The sequence below is a fragment of the Leuresthes tenuis genome, unplaced genomic scaffold (assembly GCF_036924035.1).
Source record: "Leuresthes tenuis unplaced genomic scaffold, fLeuTen1.0.hap1 SCAF_4, whole genome shotgun sequence".
Lineage (NCBI taxonomy): Eukaryota > Metazoa > Chordata > Actinopteri > Atheriniformes > Atherinopsidae > Leuresthes > Leuresthes tenuis.
In genome coordinates, this window is record NW_027325358.1 from 15,073,284 (window position 1) to 15,090,619 (window position 17,336).

At 40.7% G+C, this 17,336-nt stretch overlaps 2 protein-coding genes across 4 annotated transcripts in view; both read left to right on the forward strand.

The window, feature by feature from the left end:
* The first annotated feature begins 508 nt into the window (after positions 1-508).
* Positions 509-7,839, forward strand: socs1b (suppressor of cytokine signaling 1b). The gene is made up of 4 exons (XM_072384753.1): positions 509-576; positions 2,344-2,779; positions 5,389-5,576; positions 5,828-7,839. The coding sequence occupies exons 2-4, from the start codon at positions 2,555-2,557 to the stop codon at positions 6,150-6,152; spliced, it is 738 nt and encodes a 245-aa protein (XP_072240854.1). The 5' UTR covers positions 509-576; positions 2,344-2,554; the 3' UTR covers positions 6,153-7,839.
* A 759-nt stretch (positions 7,840-8,598) lies between these two features.
* LOC140305774 (uncharacterized) overlaps positions 8,599-17,336 on the forward strand; it is a 34,066-nt gene continuing 25,328 nt past the window's right edge. For all 3 annotated transcript variants that reach the window (XM_072384754.1, XM_072384755.1, XM_072384756.1), the window contains exons 1-2: positions 8,599-9,306; positions 16,654-16,705. In XM_072384754.1, coding sequence (XP_072240855.1) covers positions 9,213-9,306; positions 16,654-16,705 — 146 coding nt within the window. In that variant the 5' untranslated portion in view covers positions 8,599-9,212. The remainder of the gene's footprint in view (positions 9,307-16,653; positions 16,706-17,336) is intronic.

A 17,336-nucleotide genomic window follows, 5' to 3' on the forward strand; every position in this document is an offset into this window, starting at 1 on the left:
TAACAAAAGAAGCATTTGTTTTTTTTGTCTGGACAACAACTTTTTCTCTGCAGTAAACGTTTGGGAACTTTGTGAACAGAAAAAAAAACCATACTGAACCATATAGGGGAAAAAAGTTAAAATCATGTTTTACTGCACCTACAATGTGGATTGTGTATAACAGTAGGATTAATGTGCATTTTGAACCGCAGCGAGTTATATTATATATACCTGCTCAAATTGCATATATAATTATATATATATAAATGCCTCTGCCGGCATATCACGTGATTTAGGGGAACTCTTAGAGCTAAAGAGAAACTGAAAGTCGCTCTGGAACACGTGATTATACGTGTGTGCGTGGCATGGGTGTGTGCACGCGCGTGTGTGAGCAAGCGATAGTCTATGGGCATGCGCAGTCTGGTATAGGTATAGTCCTGCCTGATTAACCACTGATAGTTAGTTACCGCTCAACCAAGACAGTTAAAGGCGGCTGGCCCTCCTCATCTCAGAGCTGGAACCGAAAGTAAAAGGCTTCAGCTGAGACCTGCTGCTGGGAACAAGCTGGAGTTAGACTCTGCCGGGCTTCCACAGCAAGTAAGTCGCCTAAAGTTTGTATTAACGCAGAAGCTTTTAGTTTTATGAGTCACTGTGCACGTATGCATTTTGACAGATGAGAATTGCAGAATTGGGACAAAAGCATCAGAAATAATTGAACCGCACATCGGTGTGACTTCGTGGTGTAATTAAGCGATTTTTTCCCCCCCATGCGTGTGGACAGTGACGCTTTCAAGTTCAAGTTACTTTTATTTAGGGTTCGAGGTTGCAGCTGGCTGTGTCATTACTGTATTCCAACATCTCGTTATGGTTGTACATTTGTTTGACAACAGGAAAATATTCATCATCTTCGTCACATCTTTCACCTGTTTTCTGGGCTGTTTTGCCTTTTTTTTTTCCTTTGCAGCAGCAGCAGCACTTTTGGACGTTTTTCGTCGTCTTGTCACTGACAAATGATTAAATATTATACTACCCAAAACCCAAAATGTCTGCATCTTAGCTGCAAACAGCCCCGTTGTAGGTTATTGTTCAGACTGAAGAATAAACCATTTAAACCTCAGGGTAACTGTATCTGGAGTCGTGGGAGAGGGCGCAGAGCTCAGTTAACAGAAATCATTGTGTTACAATACACTGCGGGGTGTGACTGTGTGCCAAACAGGCTGTGTAAACGAACACCTACTAACACCTTATATATAGGTGAGTGGATGTGATTCGGTGGAGATGAATCAGTCGCGTTTTTCTTTTTGGATTAATGCGGATGGTAAATGGACTATGTTTGTATAACGCTCTTCTTGTCTGGCTGACCACTCAAAGCGTTTTTTTTTTGCGTGTGCGTGTGTGTGATATAATTATTGTGTGTCAAGACTTTTCGCCGTTTGAGTGATAAAGATAAAAGAACAATTCACATTGCGCCTTATCTTTAATTTATGGTCGTTGTGGTTTGTTTTAAGAGGCGTTTTAATAACTTTAATCTGGACAGCATCTCTTGATTATAAAAACAAAACAAAAGAATTTTGGCATTTTTATGAAAACTATAAAACCTGAATGATTTAATACTCTTAGCTGACAATTTTTCTTTTTTTGGCCCGCTGAGAAAATGAAAGTTTGCACTTTAGTCATGTCGCCCGTCCAAATGACAAACAAACACAGTCTGTAGTTCTGAGGAAGACCCAGACAGACAGGGAGTGGGACATGTGTGTCCTTTCACTTCAGAGATTATTATTTATTTATCAATAAGCTTTAAAAGTCTGAAAAAAACTCTATAAAGATGTGAGCCGAGCTGGTTGTGCTTTCACTTTCTGCTTTTTTCCCTTTTTCATTGTTATCGTGGCATGAACATCCACAATAGATACACCACGGCTAACTGAAGCACAAGATGTTTAAGATCGGATCTTTATTCAGTGTTTGGGGTTCATGTTAGAAATGCATCTGTACAGGCAGCAAGGCACAGGACACTGTAGTTTATTGCAGTTAATATTGTAATCACAAAGCATATCATCCTCTCTGCACTGAGCAACCTTATTGTGCGTCACACATTTGCCTCCTCTGGCCTGATAAAGCAGGTGGTATTCATCGAATGAATGAAGCAGCACAGGGATGACAGCGTTGCTCCATGACATGGCATTTTTGGATCAGCAAAGAATTGCTGTGGAATTTGAAAGTTTCATGTTACAGTTTGGTGATGTTGATTTCCCTGTTTATTTCCTGTTGCCCGCAAGTGGATATGACAATGAGTTAATGTTTAAAACCGTGATGCGGAACGAAGGATTTTGATTGTGACCGTCTGTGTTCTTCTCTGTGTTTCAGTTCGTCTGGTTTTCAGTGACAGATGACAGCTCGCATCCAGTACTTTGCAGTCATCACCATAAGTCTTGATTAAAATCTATGCGGCATGGAGTGTCAAAGAGAACTGAGAGGCCAATGACATGCAGAAGGGAGTGGATGATGGAGGATCTGCCTGTGAAAAGAGAAGGAATTGGTGCCACGGGCGGTCAAGGAGAGGATTTTCCATTCTAGGATGGTCAGAGACAGTCTTAACAGTACAGTGGTACAGAGCGAGAAACGGAGCCGTTCAGCCGAGACACAAAGCCAAAGTCAATCCCCGGAAGACACCACAGAGCCAACGCAATCACAGAGCCAAGAGAAAGTTGAGCCAGAGAGCCATAAGACTTCAGAGGGGCAGCTAGATTTACTGTTCCTGAAAAAACTCAGCTGTGAGGACGACCCTGAATCCTGGAGCCTGGTCAGTACTCAAGGTTCACTCACTGTCACTCGGTTTTTATTGCTGTTGGATATTCATTTTTTAAAACAGGGCACACAAGAAGCAAAGTACTCTGAGAGAAAAAAATATTCATTGTACTGATTCACAAATTTCCTAATTATGTTATGAGATTGTTGCAACATTGGTTGCACGTTTAGGTGCTGCAGCTGGTAATTACAAACGTTTACATACTTTACTTCCTACTTCTACTTCCTTACTTCTAGTTTTCCAGTAATACTTCATCTGTTGATCTTCCTAATGTGAATAATATATTTCTGCATATTCATAAGTAGCTACAGCGGTCACATAGATTTAGGTTTATGGTTGAATTCAAGCAGAAAGGTTGTAAAAATAGCAAAAACACAGAATACAAGTACTTCAAAACTGTACTTTGAGGTGTTTAATGTACACATTGTTCAGTGTTTGAAAGAACTTTTCTGAAAATGCTAAATTATTTATTACTTCACCAATGTGTAACAACAGGCCGTCTATATGACTTTCTCATACTACGGCAGAGTAAGCACAAACTTTTAGTGCAGCTAAATATATAATAATAACAACAATCAAAGGAATGAGTAAAGTTAATGAAAAAGAAGATAAACAATGCGGGTCCTGTGCGTGGTTGTTTTTTATCGGGCCTTATCAGCTCCGGGGTTGTGTGTCTGTGACAGAGTCATTGTTTGGAAGCTTCAGAGCACATAGCTTTATAGTGGACGTTGAACCTGAACAAAGAGCCTTTAATCTGCAAGATTGTGTTGCTGAAGGTTCACTGCGGTGCAGAAAATTGTTATTTTAAGTCGTACGGAACACCGGAGGGAGGAAATGGACGATTAATCCTGAGTTCGGCGCTCAAATCTCGGGAAAGCGAAAGTGAAAATCACAGTTCTTGTTTTCTCTGAAGATTCTGGGATGCGGCATCCCTGACATGCCACAAGTACAGAGATTGAGTGAACAAGAAGAGAGAAATCGAACAATAGAACAACATTATGTGAAGGAACTTTTCTTTGTATTAATGACAACTACAAGAGGAGCTACAGCTTTACTGTCATGTTGTTTAATAACTCAGAAATATATATGAATATGAGGCATTTATACTGCACTCTTAGGTTTAAACACTGACATTAAGATATGTAATATGACATTTACAATGAAATTGAAATATTAGAAATGCATCATGTAAAGCTGTGGATCTTTGCCGGTCTCACAGTTCAGTCATGAATTAGCATTTTAAGAAATAATCAGATGGAATATTACACTATATTGTAATTTATATGACATAACCTCAGGCAAAAAGCAAAAGCACTGTGAGAAAAACTGAACTGTGGTTCACTCCATGATCAGTAGCTTTAGCAGGAATAACTGTATGACACACTTTCTGTATGATATTCCTGTGCTTCACGGTGTTGCGTAGGAATTTTGGCCCACCCCACAGCGTCCGTTCATCAATGTCTGTAGGCACCTTTATTCCTTTTCTTTTTCAGCCATTTTGTTGTAGATTCATCGCTGTGTTTGGGATCTTTGACTGTAACACGACAGATGGACTCACGTTTGACTCTAGAATACTTTGGTACCCAGAGGAGTTTGTGGTCGACTGAATGACTGGAAGGTGTATAGCTGCAAAACAAGCCCAAATCATCAGCCCTCCACCACCGTGTTTGACAGTCAGTACGAGGTGTTTGCGCTGATATGCTGTGTTTGGTTTTTGCTAGATGTCTGTATCATGGCCACACATCTCTACTTTGGTCTTGTCTGTCCAAAGGACATTGTTCAAAGGTCTTGTGGTTTGTTGAGATGAAACTTTCCAGAGAAGATGCTTTCTCTGGCGACGCTTCCAAACATTTCATACGTGTTTATACTTCTTCAGTCTTTTTCTAGTCGTACTTTCATACACTTTAACATTTAACATGCTCACTGAGGACTTTAGAGTCTGAGATGCAGCTCTTGGGTCTTTTTTGCAGTTTCTCTGAGCATTGCACAGTCTGGCCTTGGAGTGAACTTGGAAGACAGACAGCTGTGTGTTTTCCACTTGTGAATAACAGTTCTCAGTATACACTGATGGACTCCAAATTGTTTTAAAATGACCTTATAGCCCTTCCCAGATGGACAGCAACAATTGCTTCTCTGAGTTAATTGCTGATGTCCTTCCTTTTTGACATTGTGTTAAAACACGCCTGAATGCTACAAACCAGCAAAATGACACTTCTACTTTCATAGAGTTGTTAACCCTTGGTGGTGATCCTTTAATCAGTTGCACTTTAATTAATTTTTTCAGAATAAGAGCTATTTAGGGCAGGATTCACACAGGTCAGATGCTTTCAACCTTAATGGTAGGCAGGTATAATGTAAGCTACGCTAGCAAAGCAAAGCAACTGATCCTCGTGTCTCATTCAACAAGGCAAGACGCCACACCATTCATAGTGAATGAGAAGCGAGACCGCTGGTGCCTCGAATCTGGCCAAGGTAGTCTCTGGATCCTTGTGTGCAAAGAATTCATCAAAAAGCCTGAAGAAATGATTTATGCATGTCTCATATTTTCAGATTGTGTCATGTGTACATGCTGACGATGATGTCTGACTTCTTTTCTGCCGTAGGCACTGACTGGAGCTGATGCTGACAGCTTGCCCACACACCTCCGGTCGTTCAGTAGCCGAGCAGAGTACAATCTAGTGAAACACACATACAATCAGCTCCAACACAGTGGTTACTACTGGGGACCAATGACCATGGAGGTAGCACATTCAATCCTCAAACGCGTACCCATGGGAACTTTCCTCATCAGGTATTCTAACCCTTTCCTTTTCCAAGGAGGTTTACTCCTGAATATGAACAGCCAAGTGTGACTATATTGTATTGAATTGATTTAGACCATTTTCTTTGGTATATACAAGTATGTACTCATATTGTCATTTTTCAGTATGTTCCACAATATCGTGTCCAATAGATTTAAATAAAAAAACAACACATTGCATACAAAAATAAACCACATTAAGTTGCCCAAAGTGACTTTGTGCTGCTGTGTTGTTGTTGCAGGGACAGTGGCCAGCCGGATGTTTTCTTTACTCTGAGCTATCAAAGCGAAGACGGCCCAACTAGTGTTCGTGTCCAGCTGAACAACCTTCTCTTCAATCTGTACGGCAGCCACAAGACTTTTGACTCGCTGTTTGCTTTGCTGGCATATTACACCAGCTCCTCGTGTAAACTATCAGAGCCTTATCGCAAGCAGCGCCCAGAATGCCTGAAGCATATATGCAGGAGAGCTGTCATACGTGCATATGGAGCAGAAAGTATAAGCACCTTTCCTGGACTCAGCACTAAGGTTAAATCTGACATTAATGCTTATCCGTATTGTATTTAGACACAGCTATGCACATAGTGTCTGTTGCTGTGTCGAGATTTCACTTGTGTTATTCTAAGTTAAACATGTTATGTATTTGTGTTTTGTAAACAGCACACTTTTGTATTATATATCAAACATACATTGCGGCTGTATTTCATCTACAGGCCATCTCATTTTGATTATTACACAGAATTGAAGCCATGCAGGGCTCAGATGAGTTGGCACTCATTATTATTGTTACCGCTGTTTAAAGCTGCATTAACCGATGTTTGTCTATTGGTGGGTGAAAAGCACACATCTTTTCTCTCTTGATTTGGCATCAAACCACTCGCAGCCAAGGGTGCAATTACATTTTCAGTCCTGCAAGATGATTATCTTCATTATCTCCAAACAAAAGAGTTGTTCCCTGGTGGTCATGGCTTATTTATGTCTTTATTATGGAAATTTTATTGGTTGCTTATTCTGGATTTTTTATTTTTTTATTTTTATTTTTTTAAATTGTCATGAGAATTTATATTTCCTTGATATTAGCTGTAGATTAATCACAACTCGAGCCACATGTTGCTAAAGTACACACTTTCATGAAGCAGTATGTTTAGTTTTCAGATTTTTATATTAATTACTTGTGACCTGTGACTTCGTTCTGCTGTGAAACAGTCGGCCAAACGAGGCATAAAATCTCTTCAGAGCACCTCGGAAGTGCTTATTATCAAATGTTAGTTTTGCACTGACAGCACTCAGATTACTTAGTAGTTTTATGATTGAATTCATTGATAATTTCAGTTTTAAAATCTGATCAACAACTCATCTGCACTTGAAATTATTTAGCATGCATGGTTACCGAAAGCATCTGGTGGTACTACGCACAATGATTATTTCAACATAGTTTTTGTTGACTTTATCCAAATATTTTGTTTGCCAGATAAAATGCATGCGTGTAAGGCGAAATAACTGATGAGGCAAAGAGTGCAGCCGATCAGCCTCAGACTCGAAGGAACCCCACAAGCACCTGATTTTGGAGTTGATCAGTTCAGAGAATATGAATACCTGTGTTCTTGTTTTAAATGCCTATTTAATTGCTATAGGAATGATGTTGTTGGTCCGCCTCTAGACTACTAATTGCCTGAAACAGGTACTACAATGTTGCCCGCTGATTGTCAAGTTTTGCATGTAGTCCAACTGGACGAGCAGCGAATGGATCTGACTGATAACCCACCGAAATGTAGACTGTTTTAATCTGTTTTACTTTAAATGGGACGATTATATACTAAATGAACATTGTGCTGTATTGAACAAGACCATTAAGTTAGTAAACAAAGAGGTTGTTTTGTCAAAGATTTCAGTACAGTAAGACCTCTTTTTGCATCTTCGGGTGTTGTCCCTCGGTGGATATCACACAGAATGCAAATTCAAGGCATTTTGCGTTGGCAGCACTTTTTTTGAGCTGAATATTTGGAAAATGTTTTTAAAATCTTAAAAACTACATTACAAAAAAAAAAAAGTTGTGAGGCTGTTTGAAATGTAAATTAGAAAAGAAAAAAAACGTGATGATTGGCAAATGTCAGGAACTAATGTTTTATTCAGAGTGAAATGCAGAAATCAGGTCAAATTTTGACAAAGACACTTTACTGTTTCATGAAAAATATACAGCTAACTTAAAAGCTGTGGGGCACAACTGTATTGTAAAATAAATTTTGAAGATGAAGATGTATTTTTCTGAATATCTATTTCTGTGAAATGTTGTTCCAACAAAACCAATTTGTTATCAGGGTTGAATGGAGACCAACAGTTAATTTTGACTCATTTTGACCCATTTGAAGGGTTAATCCAGCCCTGTATAAAGATGGCTACCTGCTAGAAATCCGTCCTATAGATGAGTCTAGGCAGTGTGTCAGTACACAATATCCAGCTTGTACATTTTTTATATCATTGTGTATTTTGTCATCTGTTCCACTTCCTGCCCTAAATCTGACTGACAGTGGCCCCTTTAGTCTAAATTAGCTCTGCACCAGGGAAACACACATACACACTCTTTTCTGATACTCAATTTATCTCTGTCTCATTAACCTTAAACATGTTGATGTCATACCGTCACTGCCGTGACACACTTTGAGGCAAGGGCAAGTTGTGAAGCACCTTTCAACAGCAATAAAAAGTTAATGAGATTTTTCATAAGGAGGTTTTTAAGGAGATGACGTCTGCGCACATTTGAGTCATGTATAATTTGATTAAAACAAACTGGGCGAAAGTGGCTGAGGGAGTGTATAACTGATGCCACATTTAGCTTGATAGTGAGATCAGGGTATATACAAATGAGTGCTCAATAGGCTCAGGCGACCTGGACTCTTGCTTCAAGTCTCGCGCTGTTGCACGCGACTGAGATGGTTGCATTATTATTATCACATTAACTCTCTCTTGACTTTTCACACGCGCAGAAACAGGGGTTACAACAACTGGAGTAAAACGCGCACAAGTGGCTCTCGCTTATGTAATGCCATATATAACTGTGGCTGTTCGGGTGTGTGTCGCTTGAGCGTGCGTGTGTTAGCGTGCGCACTGGATCTGGCGAGAGCTGGTCCATCTCTGCGGGGGCGACGTCTATCACACGTCAAACATCAGCGACCCGCGCATGCCATCCTGCGGATTGAGGGCTCGGGTGATTTTAGCGGCGCGGGCTTGACCCACCATACAGGAGGGCGCTCGAGCTCCACCGTTAACATGCACTGCACGCAGACCCGGCGAAATCGTCACGCGGATACCATATAGAGTCTGTGGAATCTATCGCGAGTGTCCCTGCGCGGCACGAAAGCATCCCGGCAGAGCGCAGGGTCCGGGCGGTCGGTCGGTCAATCTGCGTTGGTCAGTGGAACTGCGCGAAGGGAAGGTAAACAGGGACTTGCGCTGGACTCCTGGACGAATTGGAGCATCCCAGTCAGGGGCAGCAGCCATCCCTCTGCGTCCCAGCTCCAGCGGGAGGCCGGGAGCGGCAGCAGGATGTAGCAGCGGATTAACGGAGGAGAGAGGGGCGCTCAGAGGAAGAGAGCTGGACCGAGCGGACCGGGGTGGGACAGAGGGGACATGGGGAAGGACCAGGAGCTGCTTCAGGCCGTGAAGACCGAGGACTTGCTGACAGCTCAGCGGCTCCTACAGAGACCACGGCCAGGAAAAGCCAGTTAGTATCCATCCATCCTCTTGTCTCTGACACACACACACCACCCGTCATTGCCAGGTCAGGACAGTGCAGGCTAAATCTGATGTGATGCCATTTAGCTTAAATGATTCACTGTGTTTGTGTGTGTGCGCGCGCGCACGTTGTCCTGCAGGCATGTTTGTGTGTGTTTGTGCTTTGACGTTGAGCGTGCGATAGTGATGACGTTGCACATGTGTGAGAACCGTCATCAGGATGTAATTAGTAATTAGGGACGCTTGTCACCCCCTCTCCCACAATTAAGCGTTCATGTTTTGCGTCCGCGTGAATGCACAAAAAATATGTGTGTTTGTACACAGAGGAAATTATGTGCGTGTGAGCACGTGAGCGCACAAAGGTCCTACTCTACTCTCGGGACAGGCGGATTATTGGTGTGTGAAGACGCCAGATGTTAGTGGTAATAATGTGATGATCGCACACGTGCAGACATTTTCATGCACGCACGTATGTGACACGTGCGTGTTACCGAGCGCCCATGGATTCAGCTGGGACTTGAGGTGATAATTAGATTTCAATTACAGCCTTGAAACTGCTCTCCTCCTCTCCCATTTCACCACAAGGCCTCTTTCGATTCCTCTCCTCCGCCGCCACCTACTTTCCTGCTCTCCTCCTCTTCTCTCCTAGTGTCCTCTTGTGCCGGGTTTGCTCCTCTCTCTCTCCTCTCTGCTCCTCCTCCTCCTGTGTGTGCATGTTTGTCCCTGGACATTTCAGCAGTGCCACGGAACAGAGAAATGCTTCTCCTCAAATGCCAGAACAGATCATCTCTGCGCACTCAGGCCGCTGCACACTGACAAAGAGAGAGGGGGAGGCAGGTTGAGGGTGAGGGAGACGAGGGTGAGGAGGGTTAGCTTGTTAGGGTGCAGGACAGAAGGAGTGAAACAGTGAGATACGGATGCAGGGAGGTGAGGAGACACGGTGCGTTGGAGGGAGGTTAAAGTGTGTCTGTATGGAAGCTGTGTGTGAATCCAGATTTATGTTTGAATAATTAAACAGTAAGCCAGGATTTCCTGCTGGAGGATTGTTGGCTTCACAAACACACAATCCTAAACACTTCTGGCACACACACAGTTGCATGCAAGCATGAACGGGAACACTCTTGACACGTCAAGTGGTAGTCATGTGCCTGCTTGTGTTTGTATTATTAATAGAATGCTAATGAAGTTCAGAGCAGCAGTGTGGCAGGTTGGTGGGGAGGCGCTGTGGTGGTTGTTAGTGCTGTCAAAATGGCACAAATTGATGCTGGGGTCTAAAGTAATTGAGTTGGGCATAGGGGCATGTAAGGCCGCAGTAGGCAGCCTGTCTTGGTTACTGGGCCACTTTTATATCACCAAAAATTGAAAGAAATATTCCAAATTTTGGAAAGCATGTTTCAGTGCTTTCTTGCCCAGAATTTGATATCTGTGGTGTACTATAATGTCTCCGGAGGCAGCGGTCATTCAGCTTAGTTTAGCATAAAGACTGTAAAGGGGGCTGAAATAGAAACCTCTGCTTTGTTCAACAGTTGCATAATGTGTCTACCAATTAGTGGTGTCCTGATTAGGGATGTGAGGCCAGCAGACAGTTAACAGTTGGTATCAATACTGTGGAAACTCCCCTCATTCTTCATGCCAGATTTCATACCAAATACGTACATTTAAACATAAAAGCTTGTATTTAATCTGTGTCAGACTGAATGGTTGAAAAATGAATAGTACACTTGATGAACTGTCACTAGAGCCTGTTGTCACAGTTTGCTGTTTTATAGGTGATAAACATTTAGCTGGGACAATGTTAAAATGAAAGGATATTGGTGGTATAATATAACCATCAGAATTTTGGCATAATCTTAGTAACTAAATCTTGGCTCTTGTGGCTCATTTTACTCATGATAAAACATTTTTTGGTCCTGGTACTCACTTGAGGCTTTGAAGTCTCGTAAAACTGAGTCTGTTCGTGTTTTTATTCAACTAAATTTTGATCAAGAATCCATTTGATTAATTCAAATAACAGCCACAGCCGTTCACAAGCCACTTAATCAAGATTCCTAATATCCTTGTTCAAAAGATCCATCCTGTCACCAAAGCTGAATCGCAAATGATTCGCAAATTTGGGTGTAGTTGCCAGTTTATCAAAGGCTGACACAGAGACCGACTCACACATGAAGGCATTACAGGGTCTTTAGACTGTAGGAGGAAGAGGAAATCCATGAACTGATGCAGCCATTCTCTATACCTATTTATCCCAGCTGTCACTGGGTGACAGACAGAGTACACCCTGTACAAGTTGCCAGTCCATTACAGGGCCAACACAGAGACAAACAGCCGCGTACCCTCACATTTCAATTGAAAAGTCGTCAGTTAACCTAACATTTATGCTTTTGGAGTGTGTTTGGAAGTCAGAGTGAACGCACGAATGCACAAAGTCCACACAGACAGGCCTTAACTAAGGTTTGAATCAGGAATCTTCTTCCTAACCACCACACCACCGTGCAGCCCTCCTCCAGCAGATGATATTACTGATGCTACTTTAAAGAGAGTTTGCGTGTAGACTGGTCTGTAAAACAGAAACACAGAGTGACGCCTCTCTCACCTCATAAACAAGCTTTGGCACAGGGCACAACACTTTCTAAGGTCTAATTTTGTTTTTGTTCATTATCAAGAAAACAAATTCTTGGGTTTCTTTAAGTCCCCTGAGAGGACTTTTTGTGGTGAGTTTGCGTTTCATAAATACATTGATTTAATTAAATCATGTAATCATGAATTATCGACAGCTGATATGAGGTTTGTCATTTTTACCAGTGAAAGTGATGATCAACTCAAAGTGAGAAGCTGCTGGTTATGCAAGAGAACAAATGGCGTGCATACTGCGGGGGTCCGATTTAGTCTTGTTTAATGAAACGCCGTGGTTTGTTTACTTCGTATGGTTTAACTGTGTATAAACATCTCCCACCCACCATAAAATGAGTGAATCATCTTCCTCCGATTTAATGATATCATACAAAAAAAACAACAGCTCTGCCTCGAAGTGTCAAGAGGGTCTCATAGTCCTGAGAAAGTTTACACTTTGACAAGTAAAATATATTCAAGCAAAGGGAAATATGAAAAATTTGAAATATTGAATTAATATTGAAACATTAACCCTTTTTATTGAAAATGAATTCAAAAGCAAATCCAATGACTCAAGTCAGTATTGTTTCAGTAACTCTCCCTGTACTTTCTGAGCCTTTCTGCGGCTCTCACTCCAAGGCAATTTGTTCAACCTGTGGGCGTAAGTCTTTAAAAACAGTTACAGATGTTTGATCTCATTTAAAAAAAAAAAGCAACAGTAATTTTTTCTAAAAATAACATAATCAAACTCCATAACTCCACCGAACATGACGCAAACCAGAGAAAACGGTGCGTCAGTCCAACGCCAACAGACACTTGGTGCTTCGGGAAGAGTTTCCTGGGGGCGGAATCTTTTCAGACAAGGAGAGGTGGAGTGTTACTGTAAAACAGATAACAGTAAAAACCTGTACCAGCTTGACTAAGCATACCAGTAACTTGACTAAGCACATCTCCGTTATGGTTTTCTTATCTCTGGCTCAGTAGAAATAAAACTCAGAGAACACACTTGCTATAACTGTATCTCTTTGATGTTGTAGCACTTTACTGGAGTTATCTTCATCAATGATAAGGGAACTTATCACAGCTCTTGAAGGATAGCAGGATGGTTATACAACCGGTGCTGTTAGAATAACCGTAGTGTATCCTCAAGCATGAATGAACTAAACTCTAGAAAGCCCTGGGTCAAATATAGCACCAACACAATACTGAGATTTCTGATTAACTTAATTCGAATAAGGTCATATCCAGAGTAAGCAGCCATCAAGTTAAACTATGTGGACCAGGACCATCTTAATGACATTATGTAGACATCTATACACCCTACTGGAGCTTTCACGGCATATTGTGTCATAAACCGTTGGTTTTTCAACAGCATGTTCAAGGCTCCAGAGTTGCCATTTTCGCTTCTTGTGAGTGACTTTGGGTTTGTTTTTCAAAAAGAGGACCGCTTGTTTTCTGATGCATTTTTTGCCCTGTAATATGGAAATGGAAATACGAATGGAAAATCATCTCTGCAATTTATCTTAACACACTCATCAGAATATTGTGTTACTCAGATAGAGGTCAGGATTTGGAATATTGCTGTATATGTGTTCATAGCCGATGTGAGCTTTTAGAGAAAATGTCACATCTTCACTGGACTGACCCTGGGTTGATACACCTGAACTTGTGGTATATCTAATTGTCTGAAATCAGAGAGAGAAAACTCAAATTAAGAGCTGGCATTTAGTTTGGGCTACATGAGGAGCAAAGTCAGAGGTGATGGAAGCCGAACTTCAGAACATCTCCAGTAATGAGAACCCATGAGAAACCTTCCACTTCACCTCTCCTGACGTTTAGTCTGATCTGTTGTATTGAAGGCTGCTTTTCCAGCTGGTAGCTACCATTCTTCGTTAAGATTGAAGGGTTTCAAATTGAAAGTGAATGATGGGATTTCCTACTAAACGAATTCTAGATTGAACTATCGCTACAGTTTGAGGGAGCTGTAGCAAAATCATATCATGGTGATATGGCCTGCCAAGTGATTGACAGTCTGTGAGAATGGCACATTGAGGGGTTGCCACAGTAACTAGGGCTCAGTTGCAGTGGTATGCCTTAAAATTATCATGGAAATATGAACCTTGATCTAAGGACACAGACGGAAAAGTAATGCTTTCAAACAAGTGGTTCGAGTAGGGCGAGAAAATAACAGTAGTTCAGAATTGATCTAAATGATTTCAAGTGATAGAAGATGTGAATGAAATGAGGGAATTTTCAAGATTACAGACTGTTCAGAGACTAAGGAGAGGTTGAGCTGAATGAGGACAGATTGATACCTTGTTTCGCTGCATTTGAAGTGTGTTGATTTTACATTTGTACATTTGTATTCAATCTGTAAAGCCCTTGACATTTTCTTTCCATTTATGTGTGAATATGAGCAATAATGCATCAGATTTTCACACGTTGTAAAAATAGGATAAAGAGAATTTAGTCAAAACAAATGACACAAATATAAGGTTATACTTATTCAGTTATTTATTGAGGAAAATCATCCAGCCCTCTGGCCTGTCCATGTGATCTTTAATAAGATGTACACTGGCATCAATGTTTGTTTTTGTCAACAGTGAGTAGGAACAAATGCAGGCTCAAGAGGCAGCAGGTTAAGAAGATAAAAGAGACACTTCCTGAAACAGACATAAAATGCTGCACAGGCAGGGAATCCAGCAACAAAACAAGACCTGAAGCAGAGACCAAAACAGTAGCAAAAGATGAAAAACAACAGCAAGAATTTGGTATTGCACAAAGAAAGCTGATCAGGAGGCAAGTGCGCAAAGATAATGAGCAAGTGAGAGGCAATCAACTAACTAAACACAGGTGCAGAGTACAGCGGACGGAAAGAAAAGACTAATAGAAGCTGCTTAAAAATAACCAGGATTTAAAGCTAACTAAACCATAAACCAAGAGCATGTTTTTAGAAAATGATAACCCGAACCCCTCCAAAAATAGAATAAATTTAGAAAATGATAATGACCACGACGGTTTAGAGAGCAGTTGTTGTTGTGGGCATTTTGGGGGTTTATGAGGCTCTGTGAGAGTCTGACACAGATATCTATGACACATTGATTCATCAGCTGGGGGGAAGGGATGGCTCTTATTTTTAATCCAAGATAGAGAGGGGGGAAACCTACACATGCATACTAACACTCATTCTTACATACACACACATGCAGGAGAATGATGTCAGCTGCAGAGCGTAAACAGTAACTGAACCAGCAATCAGCACGCGCTCTTTAGCAAATTACAGGGAAAATTAGAGTGTGAAAGCAGGATGAAGGGATGAAGTGCAGAGCTGCAGGGAGAGGGAGAAGCTTTTCCACAGATTACAGAGCAGCTACAGATTACAGACGCTGGATTATGAGAGTCTGACAAAAAAAAAAAAGGAAAAAAAAAAAGTTGAGTCGGAAAGACAAGCGAGAGGAGTGTTTGCTGGTTTTTATGTTTTCATTATTTACCTTAAAGGGTCAGTGCTGTTTATCAGTCACATAATTACACACAGATGCGGACGCTGTATGAAGTCAGTCGCACAAGAGATACACTGAAGCGAAATAACGCGTGTGGCGCAGAGAAATCCCTCTACCACAGCAATAACCTATATGTGACGCTTTTATATAGAAATACATTTTACAGTTTGCATGCATTTAGTTACAGTTTATGATTGAACATCATAGAATCAGTGTTGTTCAGAAAAATAAGAGATGTGAGGAGGGCATTTTACACTTTTTTTTTTTTTTACATTTTATTCCTCAAAAACAGTTAACTGAATTGAAAAAACTGTTGGATTTATTGATAATAAAAATCCTCCAGACTGAACAGTAAAATAGAATCTTTGATTACAGATTATGTGCAAAATTAAGTTGTAACCACTGAGATGCAGAGCACAGACTTATTTCATACATTCAACTAAGTTTGTCTTTTACATTGGTTTTGTAATTATTTATGTACCCAAAGGCATCAGTAAATAAAGAGACAGTTTTTCACATTAGCCATTCGATAAATACAAAAAGTCTTTAACTTTAATTTTCTAAAATATTTTGATTTGACTTTATATATATATGAGTACATAAATAACCATATGTATATATAGGAGGATAAATAAACCTCTCATGTTTGGCTGTTGATGTGGAGCTTTGAGCACAATACAAATAAGTAATCTTAGCGCTGGTAGAAGTTCAGAACACCTTGTTTTTTTGAGTAGAACAAAGTGTGAAAATGCCTGGTTGTGCTTTTATGACAGTTTAGAAGTGTAACTATTTCTCAATCAGGTTGCTTTTCCTCCGTGGTTCCTGTTCTTAATTGAAAACAAAACAGAAAGACCCCCTGGTTCCATCTAGTTCCTCAAAATCCTAACACATGTTGCAAGTTAATACCTGACATTCTGTATCTAAAAAAGAAGCACAAAGCTTTTAAGTATACCTGTTGAGACTTTCCCAGAACGCCTTTTATTTGTCTTCATCACACTGTCACTTCCTCTTAACCTTTTTATTGTTACAGGGAATAATCTGAAGGTAAAGGGTTGCTTTTAAGCTCTCAAACATCAAAGTGCAGCTTAAAAACCACCAGCAGAGAGTGAGAAAAAAGGATCTGTACAAGAGAACTGAGCATACTTGTCACTGACTTGAAGTTTATATTTGGACTGCATTTTCTTTTCTCTTTTAAATGAGTTTATCACCTTTTGTTTCTCTTTCAGAGCTCCTTGGAGCAGCGAAGCGGGTCAACGTCAACATCCAGGATGCAGATGGGTGAGAAACTACAACTCCACCAGTCGTCCTCCCATCACCCCCCCCCCTCATCACTCCTCTGTCAACATCACTTCCTTCCTTCTCTGATATTTTCTCATTCCCATTTTCAGAGACTTAAATAAACTACCAACAGTATCATAAATAATTAGTAGCAAAGCATTTAAATCCATAAAACAACATCGCATTAGACCTGCTCAGTTTTATTAGATCCAATGAGTAGCTTCAAACCTGCAGGTCAGGATCCTCTAAAGGACTCTGGAAAAAATGTAGAAGATATCTAAAGACTTAAGGGGGAAACAAAAAATATGTAGTTATGCTGTATTAGTTAATTTGTTAATATTTTTTCCATGAAAGAAGAAGAGGAAAAAGTTGGCCTTGTTGCTTTAGTGGCAGTTAAAATAGCTGATTATATAAAGGTTTCTAATACCTTATAACAGACTGAAGGAGCCTATGACCAACAAATAACTAGAGGCGTAAGCTCAGTTTGACATGACTGAAAGAAACAAAGCACACACTGCTATTTACATTTTCCATTGTTTTCTAATCTATGTGGTCCTCCCCTTTTTCTTCTTCTATAATACATACTACCGCCCCCTTCTGCACAGGAAAGATCTGTCTACTTGCACAGATG